This window comes from Urocitellus parryii, chromosome 5 (genome assembly GCF_045843805.1).
Source record: "Urocitellus parryii isolate mUroPar1 chromosome 5, mUroPar1.hap1, whole genome shotgun sequence".
In the NCBI taxonomy this organism is placed as follows: Eukaryota; Metazoa; Chordata; class Mammalia; order Rodentia; family Sciuridae; genus Urocitellus; species Urocitellus parryii.
Genome location: NC_135535.1, coordinates 204082992 through 204108200, shown reverse-complemented (window position 1 = coordinate 204108200; position 25209 = coordinate 204082992). Strand labels below are relative to the sequence as shown.

Sequence of the window (25209 nt, the reverse complement as noted above, 5' to 3'; positions counted from 1 at the left end):
TACTTGTTACAAACTTATAGGAGAGTGGCCAAGGCTCCAAGAGGTTGGGTGTCTCGCTCAAGGCCACGCAGCCAGTAAGGGGATCTACCATGGTGAGAAACCAAGTAGGCCTCTTTGTTTTGCTCGCTCGGTGCTCCTTTTAAGACATCCACAAAGAAATGTCTTTTGGGCAACAATACATTTTACAACCACAGGACTGTGTTAATGGATCTTTAAGAATCATGTCTTCCCCAGGATGACGGAAGTGGAAAATTATTTCAGGACCTGAAGTGTTCCGCTGCTCAGGGGAACACTGTACGTTGGACTTGATTGCTTAATAACTTAAAGCCAAATGGTTTTTTATATGATACACTCCGCTGAAGGAGAGAATCATTTCATTGTTTTAAATTTTCATTAACTTTTGCTTCCGAAGCTGATAGTAAAGGTTAGCTCCAGCAAAAGACCCTGGATACTGTTGGGAGGGAAAGGCTCTATTTCTCTGTGTTCCTATCCCAACGGTTCTCCTGATTATTCTTCAGCTTTTACCACGGACTTGAAGGCACTAATATCTGAATTTGTCCCTCCAGTTCATAGTCATTGGCTGGATAGAGGCTGGGAACGGTTGCAGAACCCTGGGGCGGAGACGCCTTAACTTAGTCGAAGTAAGAAGGCAGAGACACTGCGGGGTGGGGGACAGCCCAGAACCAGGCGTCCCACGTGCTGCTGCTGGTGTTGGTGGCTGGGCCACAGTTGTTGGCAGAGACTGAATTCCAAAGCCAAGTGCGGGGACTCGAAACCTCTCCCTTTCTCCTGTAGGATTTTGTGACTTGGTTGAGACCAAGCAGGCTTGGCTGGAATTGAGAAGAGGAGAGACACGAACAGCTATTCCTGTCTGGAAGAGCGTCCCCGGGCTCTTGCTGTTACCATGTAACCCAGTCAGTCTTCTTTCTTTATGTTTAGGTAATCGGACATTTTTAAGAGCTTTCTCCCCACGAAGAGGAAACCTCCCAAAGGAACACAGGATGTGACCGTGGAAACCCTCATGGGCAACTCTGTGGATGGCGCGCCAGTCCGGGGCTGCAGGAGAAGATCATGAGCGCTCCTGATGTGCGGCGCGACCCCACGCTCCCCAGCGATACTGCTCGTGGCGTGATGGGGAAAACCTGAGGGACAGGCAGAAGCGCTCCCCGCCTTCCCGATGCCGTGGCTGCTATAGAACATGACCATCGGGGTCACTTCCCCTTGCTGTCTTGCAGAGTCAAGCCAAAGCATGTGCTTCCCCCTCCTCCCCCCTGGGTTCCTGCCGTGTCTCGGTCTGTCTCTGCTGCCTTCCCACCATCTGATGTAATCGCAGGACATCCATAAGGCTTCCCGGCACTCCCTGGGGCTCACCCATGGCTGGCTAAGCCTCAGTCCAAGGGCACTACCATGAGGCCCTGCATCGACCGCTGCCTACAGCTGTTAGCCGACGACACACACAGACAGCAGGTCAGCTGCCGAGGGGGCCCCCACCAGAGTCACCAGGCGTGCCCCGCATGCAAAGGAGAAAACAAGATCCTGCTTCGCGTGGACAGTAAACAGATGAACTTGCTCGCTGTTCTTGAAGTGAGGACCGAAGGGAACGAGGCCTGGGGCGGGTTTCTGCGCTTTAAGAAGGGGAAGCGATGCAGCCTGGTGTTTGGACTGGTCATAATGACCTTGGTGATGGCTTCCTACGTCCTTTCTGGGGCTCACCAGGAGCTTCTGATCTCGTCTCCTTTCCACTACGGGGGCTTCCCCAGCAACCCCAGCTTGCTGGACGGTGAAAACCCAAGCGACCTGAAGGAGCATCACCACCAGCCCCCTGTGAATAACGTGTCCTACGTCAAGGACTATCCCAGCATCCAGCTCGTCATCAGCAGCATCACCGCCAGGATCGAGTTCACCACCAGGCAGCTCCCCGACCTGCAAGACCTCAGGAGGCAGGAGCTGCACGTGAGTAGCCTCTCGCCGACCTCCACCGGTGGACTTTAAAAGAGGGTTGCTTCCTTTTCCAGCCCCATTTCTTGAGGAGAGTGGGGATGAGTTGACAGGCTGCCGATCAGGGCGCACTGTCGGCTCACCTGGGGAACACCCGGAAGGGGGTTTGAAGTCCTGAACAGCTCAGCTAGAGATATTTAAGGACCGTCCCCCTCATGATTGCGTTCTAGGACTTCTTGCTTGAAACAGAGCCGTGGTGGCCACCGTTGGTTTTGTAGGTGGCCACCATTTGGAATTTTAAAGTTAGGCTTAATTTCACTTTCAATAATTCTATGCTTATCGATGTTTTGATGCTATTTAAATGTACGACTAACAAGAAAGGTCCCGACTATTTAATTTAGATTGCTGTGTGTGGGGGAGAGATACATCATGATAGGATGGATTTTAACTAAGTCTTTATCTACATTTATCTTCATTTAATCTCCTTTTATCTCCATTTTTTTTTTTTGGTTTTTATTTTTGGAAAAAGAAAACATAGTCATTGGCTGCCTACCAAGTTTAGCTGTTAAATCGCTGTCAAACACAGTTCAGATTGGAGCACACACGGGGATTGGGGCGCGATGGCATGGTGGTGGCAATCTTTCTGCTAACTCTTCCTCCCTGGGGGCCGCTCTCCCTTTTCTCTTCTCATTGCAGATGTTCTCGGTCATCCCCTCTAAGTTCCTGCCCAACAGCAAGAGCCCCTGCTGGTACGAGGAGTTCTCGGGGAGGAACACCACTGACCCCTACCTGACCAACTCCTACGTGCTCTACTCCAAGCGCTTCCGCTCCACTTTCGATGCGCTGCGCAAGGCTTTCTGGGGCCACCTGTCGCATGCGCACGGCAAGCACTTCCGCCTGCGCTGCCTGCCGCACTTCTACATCATCGGGCAGCCCAAGTGCGGGACCACTGACCTCTACGACCGCCTGCGGCTGCACCCGGAGGTGAAGTTCTCGGCCATCAAGGAGCCGCACTGGTGGACCCGGAAGCGCTTTGGTGCGTTGGGTGGCTCCTTCCAGCTGCCCTCTGGTTCATTCCTTCCCTGAAGTGGGCAGGGCTGGGCCGTTGAGGAGGTGGGCCATTTATTAGACCGTTGCCTCCGTCAGTTTAGTGTTACTGTAACAAAATACCAGAGGCTGGGTAGCTTACAAGGAAAGAGATTTATTTGACTCAGGATTCTAAGAGTTGAAGGGTCCACACAGCATGGTGCTGGTCTTCTGGGGAGAGGCCTTGGCTGCACGATGACATAGCCTGGAAATAGAAGGGAACTGGCCATGTGCCGCAGAGGCCAAGCCATGGGATGGCCTGGCTTCCTGAAGAACACTTGTTAGGGTCGGGCAAACGTGGGAGGAAGAGACCACCAAGAGACTTGTCTCATGCAAAAGCAAAGGGTTTATTGGGGGGGGGGGAACCAGCATGCTGGGACCCAGAGTTCTCCTGAGAGAAACTGGAGCCGAGTACAGCTTAAGCCGAGTTTTTATACAGTGTTTAAACAGGGAAGTTTACATGGCAGTTAGGGTGCGAGAGTGGGATTGTTACAAAATAACCATGACAGAATGATCATGCGTTTTGTCAGGGGGTGTTGGGCCAGGGTACATTTTGACATAAGTAACTGTTTTGAACATAAGTTTCGGGTTCCAGGAAGACAGAACTTAAACTTACAGAAAAGCAAAACTTAAGAGAAAAACTTAAATTTAACCTTTACACACTCTCATGAGAGACCCCCGCTAATCCCTTCTAGGAAGGGCCTCCCTGACCTGGGCACCTCTGAAGGGCCCTGTCACCCAGCCTCACCACACCCAGGCTGGAACCCGTCCCCAGCCACGTGCCAGCTGAGGGTAGGGCAAGGGAACGACGGTGCAGATCGGGGAGTCTTGGCAGGTGACCCCTGCAGTGAGCAGGGAGGGCCTGGGCCTGGGCCTGGCAGAGCTCTGGGCAGTGGTAGCCAGCACCTGCTCTGGGCTGCTTTGCTTTTGCATGAGACAAGTCTCTTGGTGGTCTCTTCCTCCCACGTTTGCCCGACCCTGGAGCCCCCACACGTGGAGGAGACGCAGCTGCCCTGGGCTCAGCTCCTCTGGCCTGCCCTGACTGCCGTACAAGTATCAAGTGCCACTGGGACCACCGAGACCCTGCTTTCTACCCGCTTGGCCTCAGGGCTGACTGTGGACACAGCCCCAAGCATCCTGTGGCCCTCCGGTCACTCTTTCCTCTCGGTGACCTTTCCCTTCTGCCAGGAGACGTTTGGTCATGGAGCTAAGGGGCGATACCCGGCCCGTTGTCTGCCAGAGTCTGGGAGGCCCCAGGGCGTGCTCTGCCTGAGGACCAGGCTGGCTAGAGAGAACCTCAAGGGTCTTCCTTAGACCCACTTCTGAGTGCTTCCTGACCCACGTCTGGTCTCAGCCTTTGGCTGTCAGCCTGGGGCGGGTGAAGGTGTGTTTCTTTTGTGGTTTCCCAGTGCTGCATGGCAGCCAGGGCTCCACCATGTTGAGCCCACGCCCCGCTGTTGGGTACACTCCCCTCTGGGCCACTGTTCCCCTTAATGCAAACCAGCTGGCCACTGACAGGACAGGCAAGGACAGGTTGTGCCTGGGACACTGGTGCTGCTCGGTCACCTTGAAGCTCATGTTGTTTTGACCCGACTCTTTTTTCCATTTATGCTAACCCGGACGGCTGTGGTATCTGGGGGTGTGTTTTAAATGTTCACAAGTGAAATTTTCCATTTTTAAAGCAAGGGCCAAGTTGGCTGATCCCAGAACCTGTGTCCACCCAGGGGAAGATCATGGCTCTTGACATTTAGACTGATGGCACACTACTGGAACACGTAGGTGACCAGGAGGAAGAGGACAGGGTGTCACCTCCTGACTGGCTACCCTGTGTGTGTCCTGGGTGTTGGAGCTGCCTGAACACGTTAGGATCTCAGCGGGTACACACAGCAGCCAGTCCCGAGCTCTGGCCCACCACATAGACACATTGTAGCTCTTCAGTAGGTCCCCAGCCTTTGGTGCCTTCCACCCCATGAAGCATGTGTGCCTTGGAAGCGGGCAGCCAGTTGGCTGAGGCCCCCTCCACCCAGGTCCCCCTCTGATGCGTACCTGGGCTGAGCCTTTGGCTGCTGCAGTTGGGCCCCGGGGGCCTTTACCCCGTCTAAGGTCATTCTCCAGGAAGCCACCATCCTAGCAGTGACAGTTTGTCCTGAGTAACTTTGGCTTCTTGGCTCCTGTAGGAATTGTCCGCCTTCGAGATGGGCTGCGAGACCGATACCCTGTGGAAGATTACCTGGACCTCTTTGATTTGGCTGCACACCAGATCCATCAGGGCCTGCAGGCCGGCTCAGCAAGGGAGCCGAGCGAGATGAACAAAATCATTATTGGTACGGTGTCTGCGTGGCCCCCAGGGCTGGGCGGGGTTGGGGGGTCTTCTCTGGGGTCCTGGCTCAGCTGTGCTTCACCTGCAGAGCCCTTGCCAATGGCTGCAGGGACCATTGAGCCTCCAACTCCCCACCTGGCTATCACTCTTAGGCCTGTGTAAAATATTCACCTCGTTTGAAACATCAATACAAAGCAGAAAAGCCTAGTCTACTTTGTAACTCCAAGCAGACTCAATATTGAAATGACTTTTTTTTTTTTTTTAAGTTTCCATGTCTGTTTTTACTTAAATTAAGTAGGGGTATGTGACATGGCTTCTTGTATAATCTACTGATTTAAGTTTGGGGGATCATAACTGCAACCATTTAGCCAGGCAGAGTGGTGCTAAATGGTGGTAAATCCCAGCGGCTTCTGGGGCTGAGACAGGAGGATGGCAAGTTCAAAGCCAGCCTCAGCAATGGTGAGGTGCTAAGCAACTCAGTGAGACTCTGTCTCTAAGTAAAATACAAAATAAGGCTGGGGATGCTGCTCAGTGGTTGAGTGTTTCTGAGTTCAATCCCTGGAAAGACCCCCCCCCCCCAATTGCAACCAATTAGTCATTGATTTAATACTTTAGCTTTGATAACTGGGTCGCTGGGGCTGCATGAGGCTGGAGACTGCATTCCCTGACATGGACAGAACTCAGTGTAGCATCTTTGGATATTATTGCTGATTAAAAGACCCTGCCTGGTCCACCAAATGCCTTTGCATTCAAAATGAGATTTTTTTGATTAAGTCTTTCTTTTTTTAAATGCAAGTGTGTCTTATTAAAAATCAATATGTCTATGCTCTTAAGGATTATTGCATATATTTAGGTGTATACATGATATTTTGATATGATCACCATAGCCAGCAAATTAGCATGTTTGTCTCCTTGAATAGTTGTCTGTCTATTTTTTATTGTAAGAGCACCTAAAATTTTTGGGGGGCAAATTTCCAGTATCCCATACAAGTCATCAACTCTGGTCATCAGGTCGCATTCTGTCTCTGGACTTACTTTTCCAACATATCTAACTGGATGAGGCTGGCTGATGTGTTCTGAAAGATGGACATTTAATCTTACATATTGCTGAAGCTGGTTACTTGTGGCAGTGGTCTAATTTTTTGTCTTCCTAGACCTATTATATCTTGATTCTCCAGGTCTAATGAGCCTCTGAGTGAGCAGGATGAATTCAGATCAGCTGCTCAATGAGAACTCCCTGCATGCCCATGTCCAGGGAGCAGGCATATGTGCCCCAAACCTGAAGGATCGATTTTTTTTTCAAACTCAGAAATAAGTCACCGGGAGCCAGTGAGATTGTTACCCAGCCCACCTCCCCCTACGCCACCTGCAGTATGAATTGGCCGTTACTTATTTATGTATTGCAAAATCAGGGCGAACACCCCAAACAGTAAGTCTAATTAATATTTTGCCATAATGCACATGACATGTGCTTCTGGGAGAAGTCTCAGGGTCTATGAAGGAGCCACAAACATTCACACTGGGCCAGGAAACAGAGATTTAGGTAATGAATGAAAAAGGAAAGCCTGTGTTTGGTTTCCTAACTTTAGTTATGGCTAGATTTAAAAAAGAAAGAAAGAAGAAGAAGAAATAAAAATACCACACTGATAGTTACTTCAAGCAGAGTTGGGTGCGTTTCCTGGCAGCCTGTGGCATGATAAGCAGGTGCAGAGGCAGAGGAAGAGTGGACATCTGGTCCTGCCTGTCACCACCTGTGACACCACTCTGTGCCGCGTGAAGAGTCAGGCCTCTGTCCTGGGCTCAGTAGACACCTCTGTGAGATGGGATTGTTGGGCCAGGCCAGTTCTAGGCTTTGCCCAACTCTGATGCAGGATTCAGTTCTGCCTCAGCCCTTCTCCCCTGTTAGGTCCTCAGCAGAGATGGACGGTCTCATCACCATGGCTACGGGTCAGAGGGGGTCCTTCCTCTGCAGTGAGAGGCACACAGGGCTCAGGACCCAGGTGGATAGATTCCACGGGGTAGGGGCTTTGGCATGTTGCAAGGCCCCTGACTGCTTGTGGGGCATTGGCCCTAACTCTTCTTAGCACCCTCAAGTGGTACTGACGGCTTCTTGAACTGTCTGCCCTGGACTGTGAGGGCCCAGAGGGGAGGTCCATGCCTGTCTCATTTCCCTCGTCTGTCCCAGCACCTGTCACGAAGCAGGGTGCCTATTAGACGTCAAATGATGGTTCCCAGGTGGGTGAGGGGTGGATGACGGACAGATGGCAGACAGACAGAGGGACGCAAGGGACACATGCCTCTGTGGCTCTGGACCAGTTCCCTTGGAGAACTGACATAATTGGTGCCAGTCTAGCTTCAGATGCTGCACCTGTCTTTTACGCTCTCTTTTTCATGTGAGTAGATGCTCAGAAGCCTCCCCATCCACTGGTCTTTTCTGTATCCGAGGGTGTCACGACTTAAAAACCAGAACAGAAATGAGACCATGTGCCTTGACTCGGATTTCCCCCAGGAGGTGGCTTGGAGGTTGTCAGAGAAGCCTGTGCCCCGTTCAGGAAAGCGAGCATAGAGCGTTGATGGCCTTTCTTTCTCAATCCGAAGACAGTCCTAACAGACACGAAAAAACAAACCAGAAAACGGGATCGGTTCAGTGTCGGCGGGAGGGAGCCTTGTCCAAATGCCTGCTTTGGCCTGACCTCTGTCCTCGGGGGTGCATTCAGCTCTTTCATCCTTTGGTCACATGGACGGTGATAACCGGGCTGGGGCCTGTTCACCAGCCAGCACTGAGTGAGTGCCAGCTGTGTGCAGACAGGGGAGGGGGTGGGCAGGGACAGATGGTCTTTCAGAGACAGATGCGAGGCTGAGGCCCCTGAGGTTCTGGTGGTCTTCCCTTGCTGGGTCCTAGAGTGTACCCGCCACCAGCCACCGGGGAGTCAGGAAGACAGACGAGCTGTGCCCAACTCCCTGTAGAGGGTTGGCATCCCCAGACTATTGCTTGCTCCCTGATGTGTCTTAGAGGCTTTCCAAATGCCACAGAGCTTGCGCTGCCAGCGGCTAAACGCTGTGAGATGCAGGGTCTGGGTGCTGGTCATGGTTGTATTTCTGTTCTCCCTGGAAGACGGGCTGGGGGCGGAGGACGCTCAGTGTTCTGTGGATGGCCTGAGTCTCCAAACAGAGGTCCTTGGGGTGGGGGCGGGAGCCAGGTGGTGGGGGGAGCGCTGGCCCTCCTCTCCCTGGAGTCCATCTGCTGGCCACGGCTGACCGGCTCATCTGTCATGGCTATTGAAGAGGGAGGCAGGCGAGCCTGGCTGGGCCTTTGGCTCACTCGCATGGGAGCCGGTACCCCAGCCGGCAGCTGCTCAGTTGTGGGGCTTTCTGTTTCCAGGGGAGGCCAGCGCCTCCACCATGTGGGATAACAATGCCTGGACCTTCTTCTACGACAACAGCACCGATGGGGAGCCGCCATTCCTGACCCAGGACTTCATTCATGCCTTTCAGCCACATGCCAAGCTGATTGTCATGCTCAGGGACCCCGTGGAGAGGTGAGCATTTGGGGTGAAGTGAAAAGGCACTTGGGAAAGCAGCATTTCCCCAGCTCAAACAAGACTTTGCTTCTTAAAAAAAAAAAAAAATAAACAAGCTTAACTTGCAATGCCACTGCTATTTCTTATGTAAATGTTATTCCCAGGCCGAGCCTCCTGCCTTTAAACAAACCATAGATTGTTTTCTTAGCAGTTCTGACCCTGGTCTGTGGGCCTTGGCCCCTGACACTTTGACCTGGGGACATGGGGTGCTTTCTGCTGTCAGGGCTTGGGCACAGCTTGGGATCAGGGATATTGGTGTCCTCTGTGTGGTCTTACTTCTTCTGACTCTGTTGATGCCCTTTTCCTTAATAGCCCTGACTGTGAGCTCTCCAGCTGTCCTTGACACCAAAAGGAAGAAAAATGATGAGCAGACGAGCTTTGTCTTTGCAGTCAGGGGTCGGTCACTGGAATGAGGCAGAGCCCACTCCATAGTGGACAGACTGTCCAGGGATGGCCTGGCTGCTGCTGGGAGGCCTGGACCTTAGTATTTAGTCCAGCGTTCCCTCTAAGTGCCACCACATCAGGCACAAGGTGGGCCTCCGGCCTGCCCTCCTGGGATGCCAGTCTCCATCAGGCCGTTCAGCGTTTCTGGCTTTGAGAGTAAGTCCATCTTGGGGCCATCTACACTTTGGTCCCATTTCTTCTCCTTACAGCCACATCGTCCAGGCCTATTATTTCCAAATGGGGAGAACCTGCCAGAGGTTTGGAGATGGGGTCACAGCCCTTCATGTCTTGTTTTCCTTGGGGCCAACGACATTTTGTTATGGGTTCAGTCGGGCTCCCCAAAAGGCATTCTGAAGTCCTGAGCCCCAGTGTTTGCAGCTGTGGCCTTATTTGGAAATAAGGTCTTTGCAGATGAGGTCAGACTGAACTGTGTTGGAGGGATGCTGTCCCTCCCTAAGGCACAGGGTGCATGCCAGGTACGAGGTGGGAGTGTTGTAGCCTCAAGGCAGGGAATGCCAAGGATGGTGGGCAAGGCAGAGGCGGGGAGACAGGCAGGGAGACAGGCGTGGCTGATTCTCCTCGGAACCCCCAGGAGGAGCCAGCTGTGCCAACACCTGGCCCGGGACTCCAGCTCCCTGAGTGATGGAGGAGATTCCTATTGTCAGGGGCCCCCTGTGTGTGGCGATCTGGCTCAGTGGCCCTTGGAAACACGCACACCTGAGTTCTCACATCCTGGCCCCGATTCTAACAGGAGTCATGTTTATGGTGGAAAATACTAGAAAATACATTGAAACACTTTAAAGAAAAAACTGTCATTCGATCACCTATAGTCTCCCACCAAGATAACGACCATCTAAATCCTGGTATGTTTTCGCCCCGACTTCTTTTCTGTGCAGGCCACGTGGGTGCCACTCGAGGGCTTGCTGGAAAGTCCACCCTGCTGAGTGGACGTCCACATCCTCTAGACCTCCACATCCCTCCTGCGGAGTCTCAGAACACTTCTGAGTGGGCTGTCAGGGGAGAGCTGGGCTGTCCGTCCCTTGGCACTGGGCAGGAGGGAGCCTGCTGGGCTGGGCCAAGGGGCAGTTCACCCTCTGCGCACCTCCCAGCCTTGGGAGCACGTCTGCCCAGATCTGGGAGGGCCGTGTCCCACCTGCCAGTCCCCACCCTGCCGAGGCAGGAATCTGGCTCCTCTCCTCAGGGAGCAGGCCGGCCTCTCTGGCCCAGAACGGTTGACAAGCGGCAGTGCTGTCCTGCAGACGGGCTGCCTGACCACGGGCCTTCCGAGGACAGGTCCCGAGGTGTCTTCACAGCTGCTCCTTCTCTGGCCCCCACGCGGCCCAGCCCCCTGCTCAAGTTCACAGGGTGGGACGTTCTCAGGCCTGTGCCTCTGCTCACCATGTGTCTTCCCGCCACTTTTCCTGGTTCCTTCTGAGGACCGTCAGACTGTGCCCAGCCTTGTGGCCCCAGAGTGAGAGCAGCAGGCGTGGGTAGCTCTCTGGACAGTTGGTCTGGCCTGGCCTGAGTGTGTGCCATCCCTGCTCTGGCCTGGGGAGATGGGTGCTCCTGGGCTGGGCTGGCCCTGCAGACAGGCATGGCCAGGGCGTGTCGTGGTCCTGCAGACTCAACAGGAGCTGAAGTGGACAGAGGGAGCAACCCTGAGTGGTGAGGGCCATGGAGCTGGCGGAGCCAAGGTCAGGCTGGGCTTCAAGGCTGGGCAAGGGCTTGTCATGGGAACAGGAAGGAAGGTGGGCCACGGGGAAGCCGGGGGGAAGTGGGCACACGGTGAACCTTGGGCAGGGAGGGCAGCCATGCTGCCCAGGCTCAGCAGGAGCAGGACCTGACTGACTCGCCCCAGCCCCAGCCCTAAGTCGGCCTCTGGAGGAGGCTCGGGCCCACGCTGTCCCTCCAGAAGCCGTAAAAAAACCCACCACCACCACCAACAACAACAAACACCCTGTTCTAGGAACGGGAGGCACAGGCTTCTCACTCCTGAGTCCTCAACTTGACAGAAATACTTGGTCAGTTTAAGCACTTATCGAACCCTGCCTCATGCTGGGCGCTGTGCTGGGTGCTGAGTATTGCGTGGTGGTCCTGTGCCTGCCCGCTGGGAGCAGAGGAGTGGCATGGACTCTGGCATGGCCACTGTGACGGGGCCAAGGCCAGGAGGGCAGGCGGTGGGGCAGCGGTGATGTCCAGCGGTCCTTGCTGGCCCCCGTGTGAGGAACCCCTGCTCTTTGCTGGCTGTTAACTGGAGGCTGCTCCCAGGCCCTGGCCACCAGGCTTTCCATTGTGGCCATGGGCTTCATGAGAGAAGCAAGGAACAAGGTGGCCAGTCAGAAGTGGTGGTCATTTGCAACCGGATCAAGGGTGTGACAGCCCATCCTGGTAGCTGTATCTCATTGGCCAGATGCAAGTCACTGTCCTGTCACACTTCCATGCCTCGGGGTCAGTCACCCCTCACCTGGCTCTCGGCATTCCCCACCCCATGCTTAGGACGCTGGTGCAGGGCTTTGCAGCCCAGGGAAGAGTGACTTCCAGCCACAGCAGGACTGGACGTTCATGTGCACGTTTTCCCTGTGAGTTACTGACAGCAGCAGCTGTCTCTTGGATTCTTAAACATTTATAAAATGTGCAACAGTAGGAATCTCTCCTTTGAGCCTGTGACCCAAGGGCTATCTGAAGTGGCTGGCCCTGTCCCCATCCTGGCCAGAAAGGATGGTAAATACGAGTGCTTAGGTCACTCTTGAAGAAACAAACGCTCAGAGCCGAGTTCCCATTAGTCTAACTGGCTCCTGGGCCGTTGACCCACTTCAGTCATCCCGTGACCTTGTCCTTCTGCAGTAGGAGATTCCTTGGGCTGCTGGACGGCAGTTGGATCTTTCCAGATTGTTCTTTTCCTTCTGCAAATCAGTTTGGTGGGGGAGGGGATTATGTCTAGTTTTAGATTCACATTTAGCCTTTATTTCTATCATTGATCAAAGATAAGGGAGTTTGAAAATGTTGGACTTGGGAGCCAGGCTGAATCACATTTAAGTTTCTGGAGAAGAATATAAAGGGTAAGGCCTCCCCCCACCCCGCCCCAGGAAAATAGAGGAATGATGGGAGGAAGTGGGTAGGATGGTTCATGTGGCAGAGGCTGGCCAAGAATTCTTGTTCCAAGCTTCTCTCCATAAGAGATTGCTGCAATTCAGAACTAAAAAAAATGCATTCCTATGCTAAATTGGCTCACTTAATTAAAAAGAAGCCACCAATTACAAGCAGATTTTCTTCATTTAATTCTTCTCTTAAATGGTAAAGAGGGCTCTTTTCAAATGCACTCTCCTAGCCTCCTGCTTCTTCATTTGTGAGCTGGTGGTAGATTTTGCTTAACTGGGGGGAGGGGTACAGCCCATGCAATGTGAAGAAAGAGCTGGGAGATGCTTCCCCTCCCCCCGCCCCTGAAATCTTGCTTTCCTCTCCATTCCAGAGACCTTTGCCTTCTAGAGACCCCCACCTGCTAGGGGGGTTATGGTGTCGACATTTTGCTTCTACATATAGTCTCAGCACAGTGCCCAGCAAGGGCCACCACAGGAATGACTGGTCTTTGCGTTCTGTGGTGATGGGTCCACCAGGAAGGAGAACTCAGCTTCATTAGGAAGTAGAACTTGATTTCCACCCAGTCCCTCGAGCCTGGGAACCGGGTAGCTGTTTTTCTTGGTCTGCTTACAAACACTGATGTTTAAACAGCTCCCTGGTTGGTTAAATGATTAATCAACGTATGAGAAGACTCTAGGAAGGGAAGGCAGGGTTTAATGAAGTGCATCTGTTTATAGGCCATTATTCTTGGGGACACGGTAATGACAGGGCTAGTATTTAGACAGGAATCCCAGTTTCATTGATTTCACGGGGTCTGCAGAGAGCTGTAGGCGTGTGCTGGAGCAGCTTCTGATGCAGAGAGCCTGCGTGCATGGGAGGTGTGCGGGTCGGGAGATGAGAGGGGCGTGTTGCCCGGGCGGGCTGCGCTGGAACCCTGGCTCTCCTGCTCACTGGCTTTGTGACCTGGGCAAGTTACTTGACCTCCCGAGCTTCATTTCCTCCTCAGTAAAATGGGGGAGGCATAGTTTTACCTTTAGGACTGAGAATGAAATGACTTACTATATGTAGTGATGTGTTTAAACAGTGCTGACCAATGGGAAGTATTATATAATTATTAGCTACTGTTGTGCATCAGTAAGAGTAGTAATAATAACCAACAGGATGCTCCCTGAGTCTCTGTTGAGCGCCCTTGATGTGCCAGAGGCCTTAGGTACCTGGGCACTGCCATCCATACCAACCATCTTCATGACGTCTGCGACAATCAGGGGCAGGACAGTCCTCTGTGAAATAAATGACCCAGCACCCAGGTAGCTGGGCTGTGGCCTGGCTTTGCCCTTTGGACCTGTCCTCATTTGGGCTGTGCCAGCAGGTGGGAGGGCAGTCATGATGTGCCCAGAGGTGAGGTGCCTGGGCTCAGTGGGGTTAAGTCACCTCCCCAGAATCACACCGTTAATGTGCAGCGAGGCTGGATTCCACCACCCAGGCATTTCACCCTGGGCTGTGTTGGTGGCCAGGAGGCACACTCTGGTCCACTGTTCCTGTGCAGGGGGCTTCTGGGGGCACTTTTGGGGTAGTCCCTGTTAGCAGCATTGGGGACAGAGGAAGCTGGGTGGGGCTCTGATGCAGTCACAACGGAGACCACAGTCAACCCTCGTGGCACTGTGGGGCTAGGATGGACTTCTGAGATGCCCCCATTGGAGGCTGCTCCTCTCCATCAGCCACTGGAATGGGCTGCCTGGGACACTCCCCAAGTCTTTTCAGCTGAGGGCGGTTCCTGGGGACTGGACTGGGAGCCATCAGCAGGATGACCTTCCAGTTTTGCAAAGACTGTGGTGGGCAGCAAAGACCTAGTCTTTGTGGTGCCTGACCAGGACCAGCCTCATCTGCTGGGCTCTGCCTGGCAGGGAGCAAGATGCCAGCCAGCCCCAGGACAAGAACCAGCATGGGCGGAAGGGAGCGGGCGGACGATGCCTCTGAGCTGCTCACACTTCTGACTTGAGACCCTCTGGCTGTGCAGCCTGTGCCGAAGCCCTCCTCCAGCAGCGGGGCCTCTCTGGGCCTGGAAATGCCGAGTGAGTGTGCAGACGTGTCCTGGTAGAGGGAGCCGGCCCCCCGACGCCTGTAGCCCTCACTGCGTGGCAGAGTTGCCGAGGACTCAAACGCAGGCTCTTCCCAGGGCTGCCAGTTAACTCCTGGTCCCTCCAAAGGAGGTTAGGAGGGCAGCCTGGGAGAGAAAGGTGGAGACAGGAGGCCCACGGACTCTGGGCCTCCCTCCCTGCCTCCCTCCAGTGCTCCCTGCCTGGGCCTCCGCCGCGGCCGGGCACCGTCTGGAAGGAGCGTGGCACTGTCTTAGCTGCTGCCCATGGAGTTCCTGGTGAGCTCGGGTGTTTGGCTGCTCGGAACTGCCTGTTTGGGTGTCACCAATACTCCTCTCTAGGGGCCCTAGAAGTGGCCTGAAATCACTTTAATAGGGCTGGACTGTCCAGCTGCCAAGGGCCAGAGGGTGGCCTCAGTCCACAGAGCCGGGGTGACGGGCAGCAGCAGCCAGGCCGCAGAGACAGCCGGGCCCTTGTGAGGAGGCTCTCCTCTGAAGACCACTCCGGGTGGATGGTAAGGGGCCCTGCTTGGTTATTGGTGGGAGAGAAGCCACCAAGCTGGGAGCCCCCCAGTATCCTACACTGCTCCTTTGGGGATGTGTTTGCCAAGCCCTGGGCCACCCCGTGTCTGCCCACAGGAACTGTTTGGAAAGGGCAGTTCCCTGCGGGAAGGTGTGAGGCCCGCCACACGGGGATAGAGCCGCACTGTTCCTCTACCTGAGAAGACACGGAGCTGGGAGAGGTGTTCCCACAGGCCAGGGCTGGGCAGGGGACTCTGGGCAACAGGGAGAGTTGGGCGACCTGGGGTGCCTGCAGTGCAGTGACCACATTTTGGCTGGGAGGTCCCAGCCAGACTTGGGGTCCAGGGGAGATGCTCGTCCTCCGTGCACCTTAGTTTTCTCACCTGTAGAGACATCGTCAGCATGAGGGGTGCTTTGCAACCCACGAGCTGCTCGGAGGTACAGGGATGCTTGGTACGGCCGGAGAGGTTCCGTCTCCACTGGATGTGATGGAAGGCACAGGTGCGGGAGGAGCCTAGCTGTGCATAGGAGCCTTGGCTTGTGAGGCCCCGGAACACCCACTGTCGGCTGCTGCCAGTTTTCCAGGTGCGCAGTGCCACAGACCCACTTGCCTTTCCTGACCGTGGCAACGGAGGTCCTCACGTTCACACCGAACGCTTGTTTGCTGCACGGTCACCCGTGGTGATTGCTTATCAGCCTCCTGGGACTCTCTGAGTAGTTCTGTGAGAAAACTGACTTTGGCCTCCGAGTCATTGTGTACCTGGAGCAACAGAAGCCTCGAGTGAAACCCAAGAACCACAGGCCCCGAGCTCTAAAGCCATGGAGGTGTCCTCTCCCCTGAACCACGAGGGCCGAGGTCATGGCCTGCAGGGTCAGGATTGGGGTCGGGCGGCCTGGGCTGCTCCTGGGCCACGTGAGCTCGGGGGCTCCTGAACCTCACCAGGTGCCCGTCTCCTGCGGGAGATGGGCTGGCAGATCTTGGGGTGGCTGTGAGAACACGCGTGGTGCCCAGTGCTGGCCTAGGGCATCACGTTGGGCCACTAGCATCCACTTGGCTGGAAGCCCAGAGCTGCAGGCACTCAAGCCCACAGCTGGACGGCTCTCAGCCCTGGCGTTGCTGGACACAGGACCTGGGGCATCCTGCATCCAGGAGAGTGCTTACCACCGAGCTGCCCCCTGAGCCCCTGGCTTTGCTCTAACGGTCATCACTAGCTGACCTATTGGCTCCCAGCAGTGGTCCTTAAACATCACTGAGTGAGTTCAGCAGTGGCCTTGGGCACCCACCTGGATTTTCCATGGTGGGACCTTGAGGCGGGGGACATTGCTGCCACTCCTTTGTCCCCATGGGGAGAGACATAGTTACCTTTAAAGGGAGCTTCTCCTCCCCAAGACCCTCTGGGCCCCAGGACCCCTGCACCGCACAGGAATGGGCCAAGCCACACAGGCCTGAGCGCAGGCCCCTGCCACAGCTTCTAAAATAACCGCAGCGCAGAAGGCTGGGGACGGGTTGGGGCTTATATTTGGAATCGCTGTTGGAAACAGTCCTGGCCAAGTGTCACACCATCTGTTCCGGTGGCTTGGGGAAGGAAAAGGGGTGGCTTGGCAGGAGGGGGCTGGGCAGTCCCCAAACTCAGGGCTGCCCGGGCGTCAGCTCCGCTGGGCCCCACCCTGCCCCAGAGCTCTCACCCCTCCAACCTCAGCTGCTGCTGCCACCACCAAGGGCCACTGCCTTTTATGAAACGGGTCTTTGTTCCTGAATCTTCTACCCACTGGTCAGTCCTTCGGGAGGACAGAGGGGGTCTCCTTCCTGCCGAGTCTCTGCTTCCCCAGGGGAATCCTCTCTTTGTCCTTCACCATCTGGCACCCAGCTCCACAGGCTCTTGCCTATACTTTTGGGCCCCTTCGTGCCTGTCACTTTGCTCCACCCTCCCATGTTCTCCTCGCCTGTGTCTCTATTAATGCATCCCAAGGGTGCACGGGTGCTCCTGCCAGGCCGTGGCGGCTCATCAGGAGCTTGAGTCGGCTGTACCCCTATGTATTTTCCACATTGGTCTCTTTCCCCTAGTTCATCTTTGTATTAATTGTTTGTGCCTGTGTCTGCTCCAGCGTTTTGCCATCCTTCCCAACATTTTCTTTTTTTTGTTGGGGAAGGGTATGTACTGGGGACTGAACTCAGGGGCACTCGACCACTCTAAGCCACATCCCCAGCCCTATTTAGTATTTTGTTTAGAGCAGAGTCTCACTGAGTCGCTTAGCGCCTCACTTCTGCTGAGGCTGGCTTTGAACTCACCATCCTCCTGCCTCAGCCTCCCGAGCCTCTGGGATTACAGGTGCGCACCACCGCGCCTGGCTCTTTAGCCTGATTCTCCAGGAGGACCTAGAGTGCTCCCTGAAGGAAGGGCCCTTTTCTGTGCTTGCCTCCTTTGGGGTCCCTGGTGGGGACTCTGGCCACTTGGCCAGAGTCCTCTGCACACCTGGGGCCGCTGTTCCCAGGTCTTGGGTGGGAGAGTGCTGTTGAATCAACAATCCTTTGTTTCCCCTGAGATTGGGTTTAGAATCTCTTCATTCCCATGGGCTGTTTAATAAATCGCCTCAACCTTGGTGGCTTAAAACAACAGAAATGTGTCCCCTCCCAGTTCAGGAGACTGGAAGTCTGAAATTAAGATGCCCGCAGGGTTGGTTCCCTGGGGCGGCTCTGGGGAGTGTCTCCCCCAGGCCCCTTGCTGCCAGTGACTTCCAGTGGTCTCTATGTCCTGGCTCCTGGCTGCACCGTGCTGTCCTCCTGGGTCCCACATGGTGTTCCCTCTCTGTTTCACCCTGAACCCATATGATCCCATTTCAACATCCTCAACTTAATTATACAAGCAAGGACCCTGTTTCCCAATAAGCTCACAAACCCAGGTACCCGGATTAGGACATGGACGAGTCTGTAGTTATATTGAACCTGCTACAGAATCTGGGTTGGGAGGTGGTGGCCATCTGTTATGGGGACTCGCTTCTGCTCGGGTGTCTGCCGATGGGGCTGGGTGTGGAGGACCCCGGTGTGGGCCCCAGCAGTGATGCCCAGGGACTCTCGAAGCCCAGCCCGTCTGTGGGCAGACCTGGAGGGGACTGAGGGCTTCTCACCCTGCCGAGGAGGTAGTGCCCTGCCTGGTCAGGGTTATGAGTTCACCTCAGCACCCCCCAGGCAGATGAAAACCTGCAGTCCCTCCTGGGGGTGCACTCGCCTGGGACGCTGGACACGTCCCAGGTGTCTCTGGGGAATTGTATGCAATCAGAGGCTTTTTCATGAATTTATTTTGTATCTAAAATTGAGGCCAGTTTACATACTCTTGTTTTATTTATGAGCCCAATGTCCACAAGAAATGTTATTACTACAAGGGGAAAACCTCTCAGTATGGAAACCTTGAGCCAGTGATTGCATTTTTCTGATGGGACTTAAGTGATGGAAATCTAGTTCCAGCAAACCTTTCGGGTAGCTCTGAGGCATCCTTGGGGAGAGCTCCAGGCTCAGGCTGGTACGTGGCGTTTCATTAACGGTTGGAGAGGTGTCTGTGAACTTTCACTGACATGGTGGCTCGGGCTGCACCCAGACACGGGACTGATTGGGGTCTTTGCAAATCTGATTCTGGCCTCCGTCAGTCAGCCTGTGGGCTCTACCTGTGCCCCACCCTGCAGGGTCCTGGGCAGGATTTCAGGGGTGTTGCGTGTCATGATTTTGAAGGACAGTAGCACAGCTGGTGTGGCAGTGGACTGATCATGGGACAGTGCCTGTGGGATCTAGTGGGCCAGTCTTTTCACCAGTTCCTGAGCGTGTTTAATGACTCATTTTGAGACAAATCCTATTGGGGTTTGGGTCTGACCAGACTGAGATCAACAAGATGCCAGTAGGGTGTGCTTGGGTTCTCGGCAACCTGTGGGCATCTGCCAAGCATCTCCAGGCCTCAAAGGGGCCTCCTCTGTGGACACTGGAGCGGGAGAGGCTCTCAGGGGATTCAGAGGTGAGAAAGACCTGCTCCTGCCCCCAAGAAGGGCATGGCAGTGGGGGAGAAGTAAGGGTGGTGAGAAGGAGCCCTGTGGCCAGCCAGCGAGGCTTCTGCTTCTGCAGGGGTGTGTGAGTCCAGGTGAAAGTGGGGGAGAGGGGGCTGGCAGAGCAGCAGTTCACCCCCAGACACATGTGCATAGCGAGACTGGCTGGCTGGCCTGCCTGGGAAGAGGTGAGCCAGGACAGGGGCTGGGGCATAGACAGCAGGGAGCTGAGGAGAGAGAAGCCCTGTGCGCAGGCCTGGTGCCACTCTGAGGTCGGCCAGCCACTTGTCCCAGGTGGGAGCCACAGCGGGCGCCAAAGGATTGGGCAGAGCTGCTGGGCACTGGAAGGCGTGTGCCAGAAGAGAGGAGGGTAAACCCCTGGGGGAACGAACAGCAGGAATCGTGAAGGCCGGAGAGGGGACGTCCTGGCCCTCTCTGCAGCAGAGACATAGAAAGATCAGGAAGCTCACAACCTGCAGTTCCCATTGGAGGCAGCTCCTTGGCCGTCTGCAGTAAGGGAGAGAGAGAGGCTCCACCAGGGCTTCTGCCAGGCTGGAAGTCCCTAGGGGAAGAGAGAGATGGGGTTCAACCTGGAATGCAGCAGAAAAGGTGATTTTACAGCCAGAGAGTGGAGGGTGGAAAGTCACTAGGGAAACTTAAGGGAACGGGGTTCTGCCCCAAGTCGCCGGTTGGAATCTTGCTAAAGACAGGCCAGGAGATCAGACATCCCGCAGCGAGGACCCTGATAGTGTGAAGAGGGTGATTCGGTTTGGGGGTTGGGAGATTCTGGCTAAAACAGCTCAGCATTGCCTGAAAAACAAATTTCAGCAGCCTGGGTTTAAGGATCCAATCAGCTCTTGTGAGTGGAATTCTTGGATGGAGCAGCGTTTGTTCTGGTAATAGCCAGGCTCCCCGAGAAGCTGAGCCCAGGGGTGGGTACGACAGGCAGAAGAAGAGTGTCGAAGCAGCAGAAGTGGGGAGAGGGTTGGTTACTCCAAAGACTCTTTCTGCTCAGGCTCAGGTGGACTGAACCCCTTTTGCTTTTGATTGGTTGCTGGGAGTCCACTCTGTTTTGGAAAACCAGCCTTTTCTAGCCCAGTTTGATCACCAGGCAGCTGGCTGGAGGACTGCATTCTGGTTTGGTCTTTGTTGAGCCTAGGGCAGAAGCTTAGCCCCAAACAATGGCCTCCCCTGTCTTTTCCTTCACAGAGGAGTTCCACTAAGATAGGGTGACCAGACAGAGATGGGTGGCCAGAAGTGGAGTCTGGTCAAGGAAGACCACCAGCTCCGGTGGCCAGTGTGGGCAGGGGTGTGGGTGAAGTCCCTGGAGAGAGCAGGCCTGCGTGGATACCCAGCCTGCAGGTGTTCCCCTGCCATGTGCAAGTTCCTGGAAGTTGGGTTAAAAACAGGTTCCTGTGAACCTAGGAGCACACATTTAATACTTTTAGAAAACTGTTTGGAATGCCTTTGAGAAGAGCCAGGAGTTTCAGAGGGGCCCGTGATACTGCAAGCGCCCTGTGTTCCTCCAAGAGGAGAGAGGATGGGAAGGAGTGTCACCGTTTTCATGGTGTCTTTTTGCTACTGATCATTTCTGTAATGGGGTGTTGTAAAATCAGAGCCTCGGCCTGAGGGGGCTTGGGGTGGCGGGAAGCCTTGCAAATCCTACTGGTGGTGGTTTGGGGCCAGCGTGGACCTGTCTGGTTGGGGAGGAGGGGTGGCACATGAGGGGTGGGGCGAGAAGGGAACCAGGGAGGGGCTCCTTTGCAAGGGAAGGCAGAGAAATGGTTGTTTCTTAATGAACAAAACCAGATCATGTAATTGCCCATTGATTTTCTTTGTCACCCGCAAGGCGTGATTTCACAGGGGCGGACGGTGACATCATCCATTTATTGTACTCACAGGTTGTACTCTGACTATCTCTACTTTGCAAGTTCGAATAAATCTGCCGACGACTTCCATGAGAAAGTGACAGAAGCTCTGCAGCTGTTCGAAAATTGCATGCTGGATTACTCGCTGCGCGCCTGCGTCTACAACAACACCCTCAACAACGCCATGCCTGTGCGTACGCCCCGCCCACCCCGTGCAGAGCGGCCACTTGGCTGTGGTTATTCGGGGGCACACTGTGGAGGGGATTTTAGGACAGAAACCCAGAGAGAAGCGTCTTAATGTGCAGATGCACTCGGCCATCTCTGAGCAGAGGCTGCTGCTGAGCCAATATCCTGGATGCAGAGGCTGGATGAACAATGAGGGCTCTCGCAGCAGGCTCCCTGCTTCCTCCCTGCCCACCACCCCGTCACCTAGGGTCCCCTCCCTGTGTGAGAGAACAGGATTGTCATTCAGGGAGGCCCTGACAGCACAGGCAGCAATGACTCAGCAGGGAGAGTGTTTGGAAGGGCCTCTCTGCAGTGCGCATTGTCCCTCTGGTTTTAGGATTCCCTGCCGGTGACTTCAACCATCTTTGACAGGGTCTCCTCTGGGTCCTTTGTCTGTTCCCTGCCTTCCCTCAAGGCGCCATCCTGGAGGACCCAGGCTTTCTCCTGCACTAACAGTTGTTGGTGGCGACCTGGGCACCTTCCAGCTGGGTCCCAGGAGGCCAGGTGCTTCTCAGCAGGTGGCTTTCCTGGGTGAGGTCAGTCCACCGTCTGCCCAGAGTGTGGCTGGGCCAGCCTCTGCCTGACACGGCCATGTGGGGCATAGACTGCTGCAGAGGGTGGTGGCACTCACAGGAGAGGCTTCGTGCCCTCTGCCTCGTCACCCAGACTGCCTTATCCAAAGGTGGGGCACAGAGGTAGCAGGCCTGAACCCTAGCTCCCTGCCTGGACAGCCCTGTCCATCAGGAGGGCCCCACTGCAGGACTCGGCCCCAGGACTCTGGCCCCCTGAGGACACTGGAGGGGCTCTGACCAGATGGGCACAAACCTTCAGAGAATATTCTGTCACTGTGGCCAGGTGCAGGGACAGGCTATAGGTCCTCTTGAGGGACAGCATCCTGCACAAACGCTTGACCACTTTTCTTCCAGAAGGTTCTCTAGTTGCAAAGCCAGGCTCTCTGGAAGCGATAAACCTCATTAGTCTGTTCTCCCTCCAGGGAGAAGCCTGCGAGATGCCAGGGAGAGAGGCTTGCAAAGCTCCGTGAGGCCTGCTCCTTTGCATGGGAGGCCACGCGGTCTCGTTTCTGAGGCTGACGCAGGCTCGTTCCTCGGAGCCCGGGCCCAGCTTGTGGTCTTTTTTATGAGCTGGTGTATATGTAGTGAGGAATTGTGGGCCGGAGGCAGCTAATGAATTTTGGAGACAACACTCTATTCCCTCTAATTGCTTTCCTTCCTCCCCATCTTCCTACATCGTTAGAAAAATAATGAAATGGAAAAAGAATAGCAAGATATGAAACTTGATAGCATCTGCACATATTTTTCAAATGTTTCTTCATCTGATTGTTAACTGAGCTCAGCAGTTCTGCTGAGGACCATATTGGGCACCGACACAGGTCTTCCAGAGGAAGGCTTGATGGCCTTCCTTGAAGCCACTGACCCTGCACTCAAGGAGTTGAAGGTCAAGGGCAAGAAGCCTAAGTGAGCCTTAAGCTCTAGGAGGAGCCAGCGCTGGGAGGTGCTCCAGGTGGAGGGGTGAGCCAGAAGGTCAAACTGGACAAGAACCTTCTGTGTGGAGGGCTCTGGAGGCCTGAGCAGGGCTGGTGGTGGCCAGCTCACTGCTCGGCCAGCACATGCTGGTGGCCAGGTAAGGGGTGGGTGTGTAGGCCCTGTCAGGAGCTGTGTATCAGGAGGGCAGCAACGGGCATGGACAAGGGGAGAGGGGTGTAGACAGGGAGGTGGGGAGGAGGCTGCCCTCACTGCCCTCACTTTGATACCACTGCAAGTTCTGGAGCAGACCCCCAAACCACCAAGTTCACTAATGCTCTAGAAAAGCTCACAGGGCACACTGAAGGTGGCCATCTCTGTGGTCACGATTTATTTCAGGGAAAAGGTGCAGATTGAAGTCAACCAAGGGAAGAAGGGTAGGGGCAGGGCCAGGGGCTCCAGTGCAGAGCCCTGTCCTCTTCTCCCCTGGGAGCCGTGGGCAGTGCTCCTGCCCCCCAGCCATGATGGATGCGTGATGGCACTTGTGGACTATTGTCACACCAAGCCTTGGTGCCCCGAGTTCTTACTGGGACTCTCTTACTCACTGCCTTGTGACTGTTGGTCTCCAGTCCTTCCAGAGGTCAGGAGTGATACCTACCTGTAGCCCAGAGCCCCGTCGTTAGTCACTTTGTTAGCCTGTCCATGGCAAAGCTCTGACAAACCAAGATACTCCTGGTGGGCAGTGAGTTGCAAGGCCTGAGATCACCTCCCAGCAGCCAAGGGCGGAGGCCAGACCTTTCTCTGGGTTAACTCTTGACTGCACCGCTTGCAGTTTGGCACAAGAGAAAGGAACAGAAGGATGAGGACCAGGAAGTGAGTAGGTGGACAGGAGAATGGCCTGGGGCCTGTGGGCTTCTTTCTGCACCAGTCATGTCCACATGTGCTCACGCTCATGGCCACGGATGTCCCTGTGGTGCCTGGGTTGTCTGAGAGCGTCTGCGGTGGATTTCCACAGCCTGTTGTGTGCTGGACATTGAGGTTGCTCAGGGAGCAGGGAGAAGGCTGGGCTGTCATGCAGAGAGCACATGCTCCCTTGGTTGCTGCAGCCTTGACCTCTTCCCCACACCCAGTGCTCACCAGCCACGTGGAGACATGGCACTCCTGTGGGGCTGTGGTGAGGATTCAGTGCAGCCAGAGTGTAGGAATTCTCTGTCTACATAGTACAGACTCTTTGTGGAGATGCCAGGGCACCTTGTGTTCAGGTACCTCTGTTGAAGGTGACTGTTGGCCCGGCTAACTCTTCCGGGTTGTTTTATTATGAAGGCCGTAATGCTTTTGGAAAAGTGCCTTAGAGAGCCAGGAACATGCCTCCTGAATAATGCCCTCCTCCTCTGTCCTAGGTGAGGCTCCAGGTCGGGCTGTACGCCGTGTACCTTCTGGACTGGCTCACTGTTTTTAACAAGGATCAGTTTCTCATTCTGCGCCTGGAAGACCACGCATCCAATGTCAAGTACACCATGCACAGGGTCTTTCAGTTCCTGAACCTGGGTATGTGACATGGCTCTGACTGATGGGGCCCAGTGTGAGCCCCATGGAGGCTGGCTCTTGGGGAACTCTCTGGGTCAAGCCCAGTCATAGCAAGTTGGGCAGGGACGGGCTAGCTGGGAAGCCCAGGGAATTCCAAAGAGGCCAGGTCAGTGTCTGTTTATTGAGCACCAGCCCCTTGGGCACTGTGCCTGGCGTGGTGAGGGAGTCTCTGGGGAGGAGGAGGTGGCCTTCCAGCAGAAGGAGAGGACGAGGCCACTGCTGTACTCATGGAGTAACTGGTGGCGTGACATGGAGGAAGGTTACCATTGTCATGGAGGTGTGTGCTGACGACTGGGGACCCCAGCTGCTGAAGGACTGTAGAAGGTTCATGGGAAGAAAGGCTGTGTGGTTTGAGCTTTGAAGGACCAACAGGGCAATGTTGGTGGCTGGAATATCCCTGCAGAAGGCATGGGGTGTGGAGGAGGGAACTGGCCCTTGCACCGTCTCAGAGTCGCTGGGGATCCCTGGAGCCAGAGTTGGTGACTGTTGGCCACTGGCCGCAGCTCTGGGAGGGTGAGCCTACCCTGAGCTCGAGGAGACCAGCCCAAGTCCCCAGGGCACTTTGTGCCCCAGGCCACACTGCTTCCCTTGGCAATGGCTGGCAGGGACATACACATCCTTGAGTGTGTGTTGTCACCCAAGGAGAGCGGCCAAAGCCGAGGCAGGGTCAGAACGGGCTGATTCCTTCCCCGAGTGCCTCCTGTGGCCCCAAGGACCTTGCCTGGGAATTTTGTTAATTGAATATTTCTTAAAATAAATCTGCCTCACTGGGTCGTTTGATTTTCTTTCTCCTTTTGGGAGAGCTGGTAATGTGTTGCAGTGTGGTCACTTTTCTTTCGAAGGACTAGAACCAGTTATTCATTTTTAAAAATTTGGCCACCTGAAGACTCCCTCACCTGAATGAGCTTGGGTCTTGTCCTTAAGAGGGACAGTAAGGCCCACTTTTTATCTTGCA

At 54.9% G+C, this 25209-nt stretch overlaps 1 protein-coding gene across 2 annotated transcripts in view; it reads left to right on the top strand.

Annotated features, from left to right (window-relative positions):
• The window catches only part of Chst15 (carbohydrate sulfotransferase 15), a 70539-nt gene that overhangs the window by 42178 nt on the left and 3152 nt on the right, over positions 1 to 25209 (top strand). For both annotated transcript variants that reach the window (XM_026384239.2, XM_026384238.2), the window contains exons 2-7: positions 940 to 1953; positions 2635 to 2974; positions 5202 to 5348; positions 8727 to 8883; positions 20995 to 21151; positions 24068 to 24215. In XM_026384239.2, the coding sequence (XP_026240024.2) occupies positions 1408 to 1953; positions 2635 to 2974; positions 5202 to 5348; positions 8727 to 8883; positions 20995 to 21151; positions 24068 to 24215 (1495 nt within the window). In that variant the 5' untranslated portion in view covers positions 940 to 1407. The remainder of the gene's footprint in view (positions 1 to 939; positions 1954 to 2634; positions 2975 to 5201; positions 5349 to 8726; positions 8884 to 20994; positions 21152 to 24067; positions 24216 to 25209) is intronic.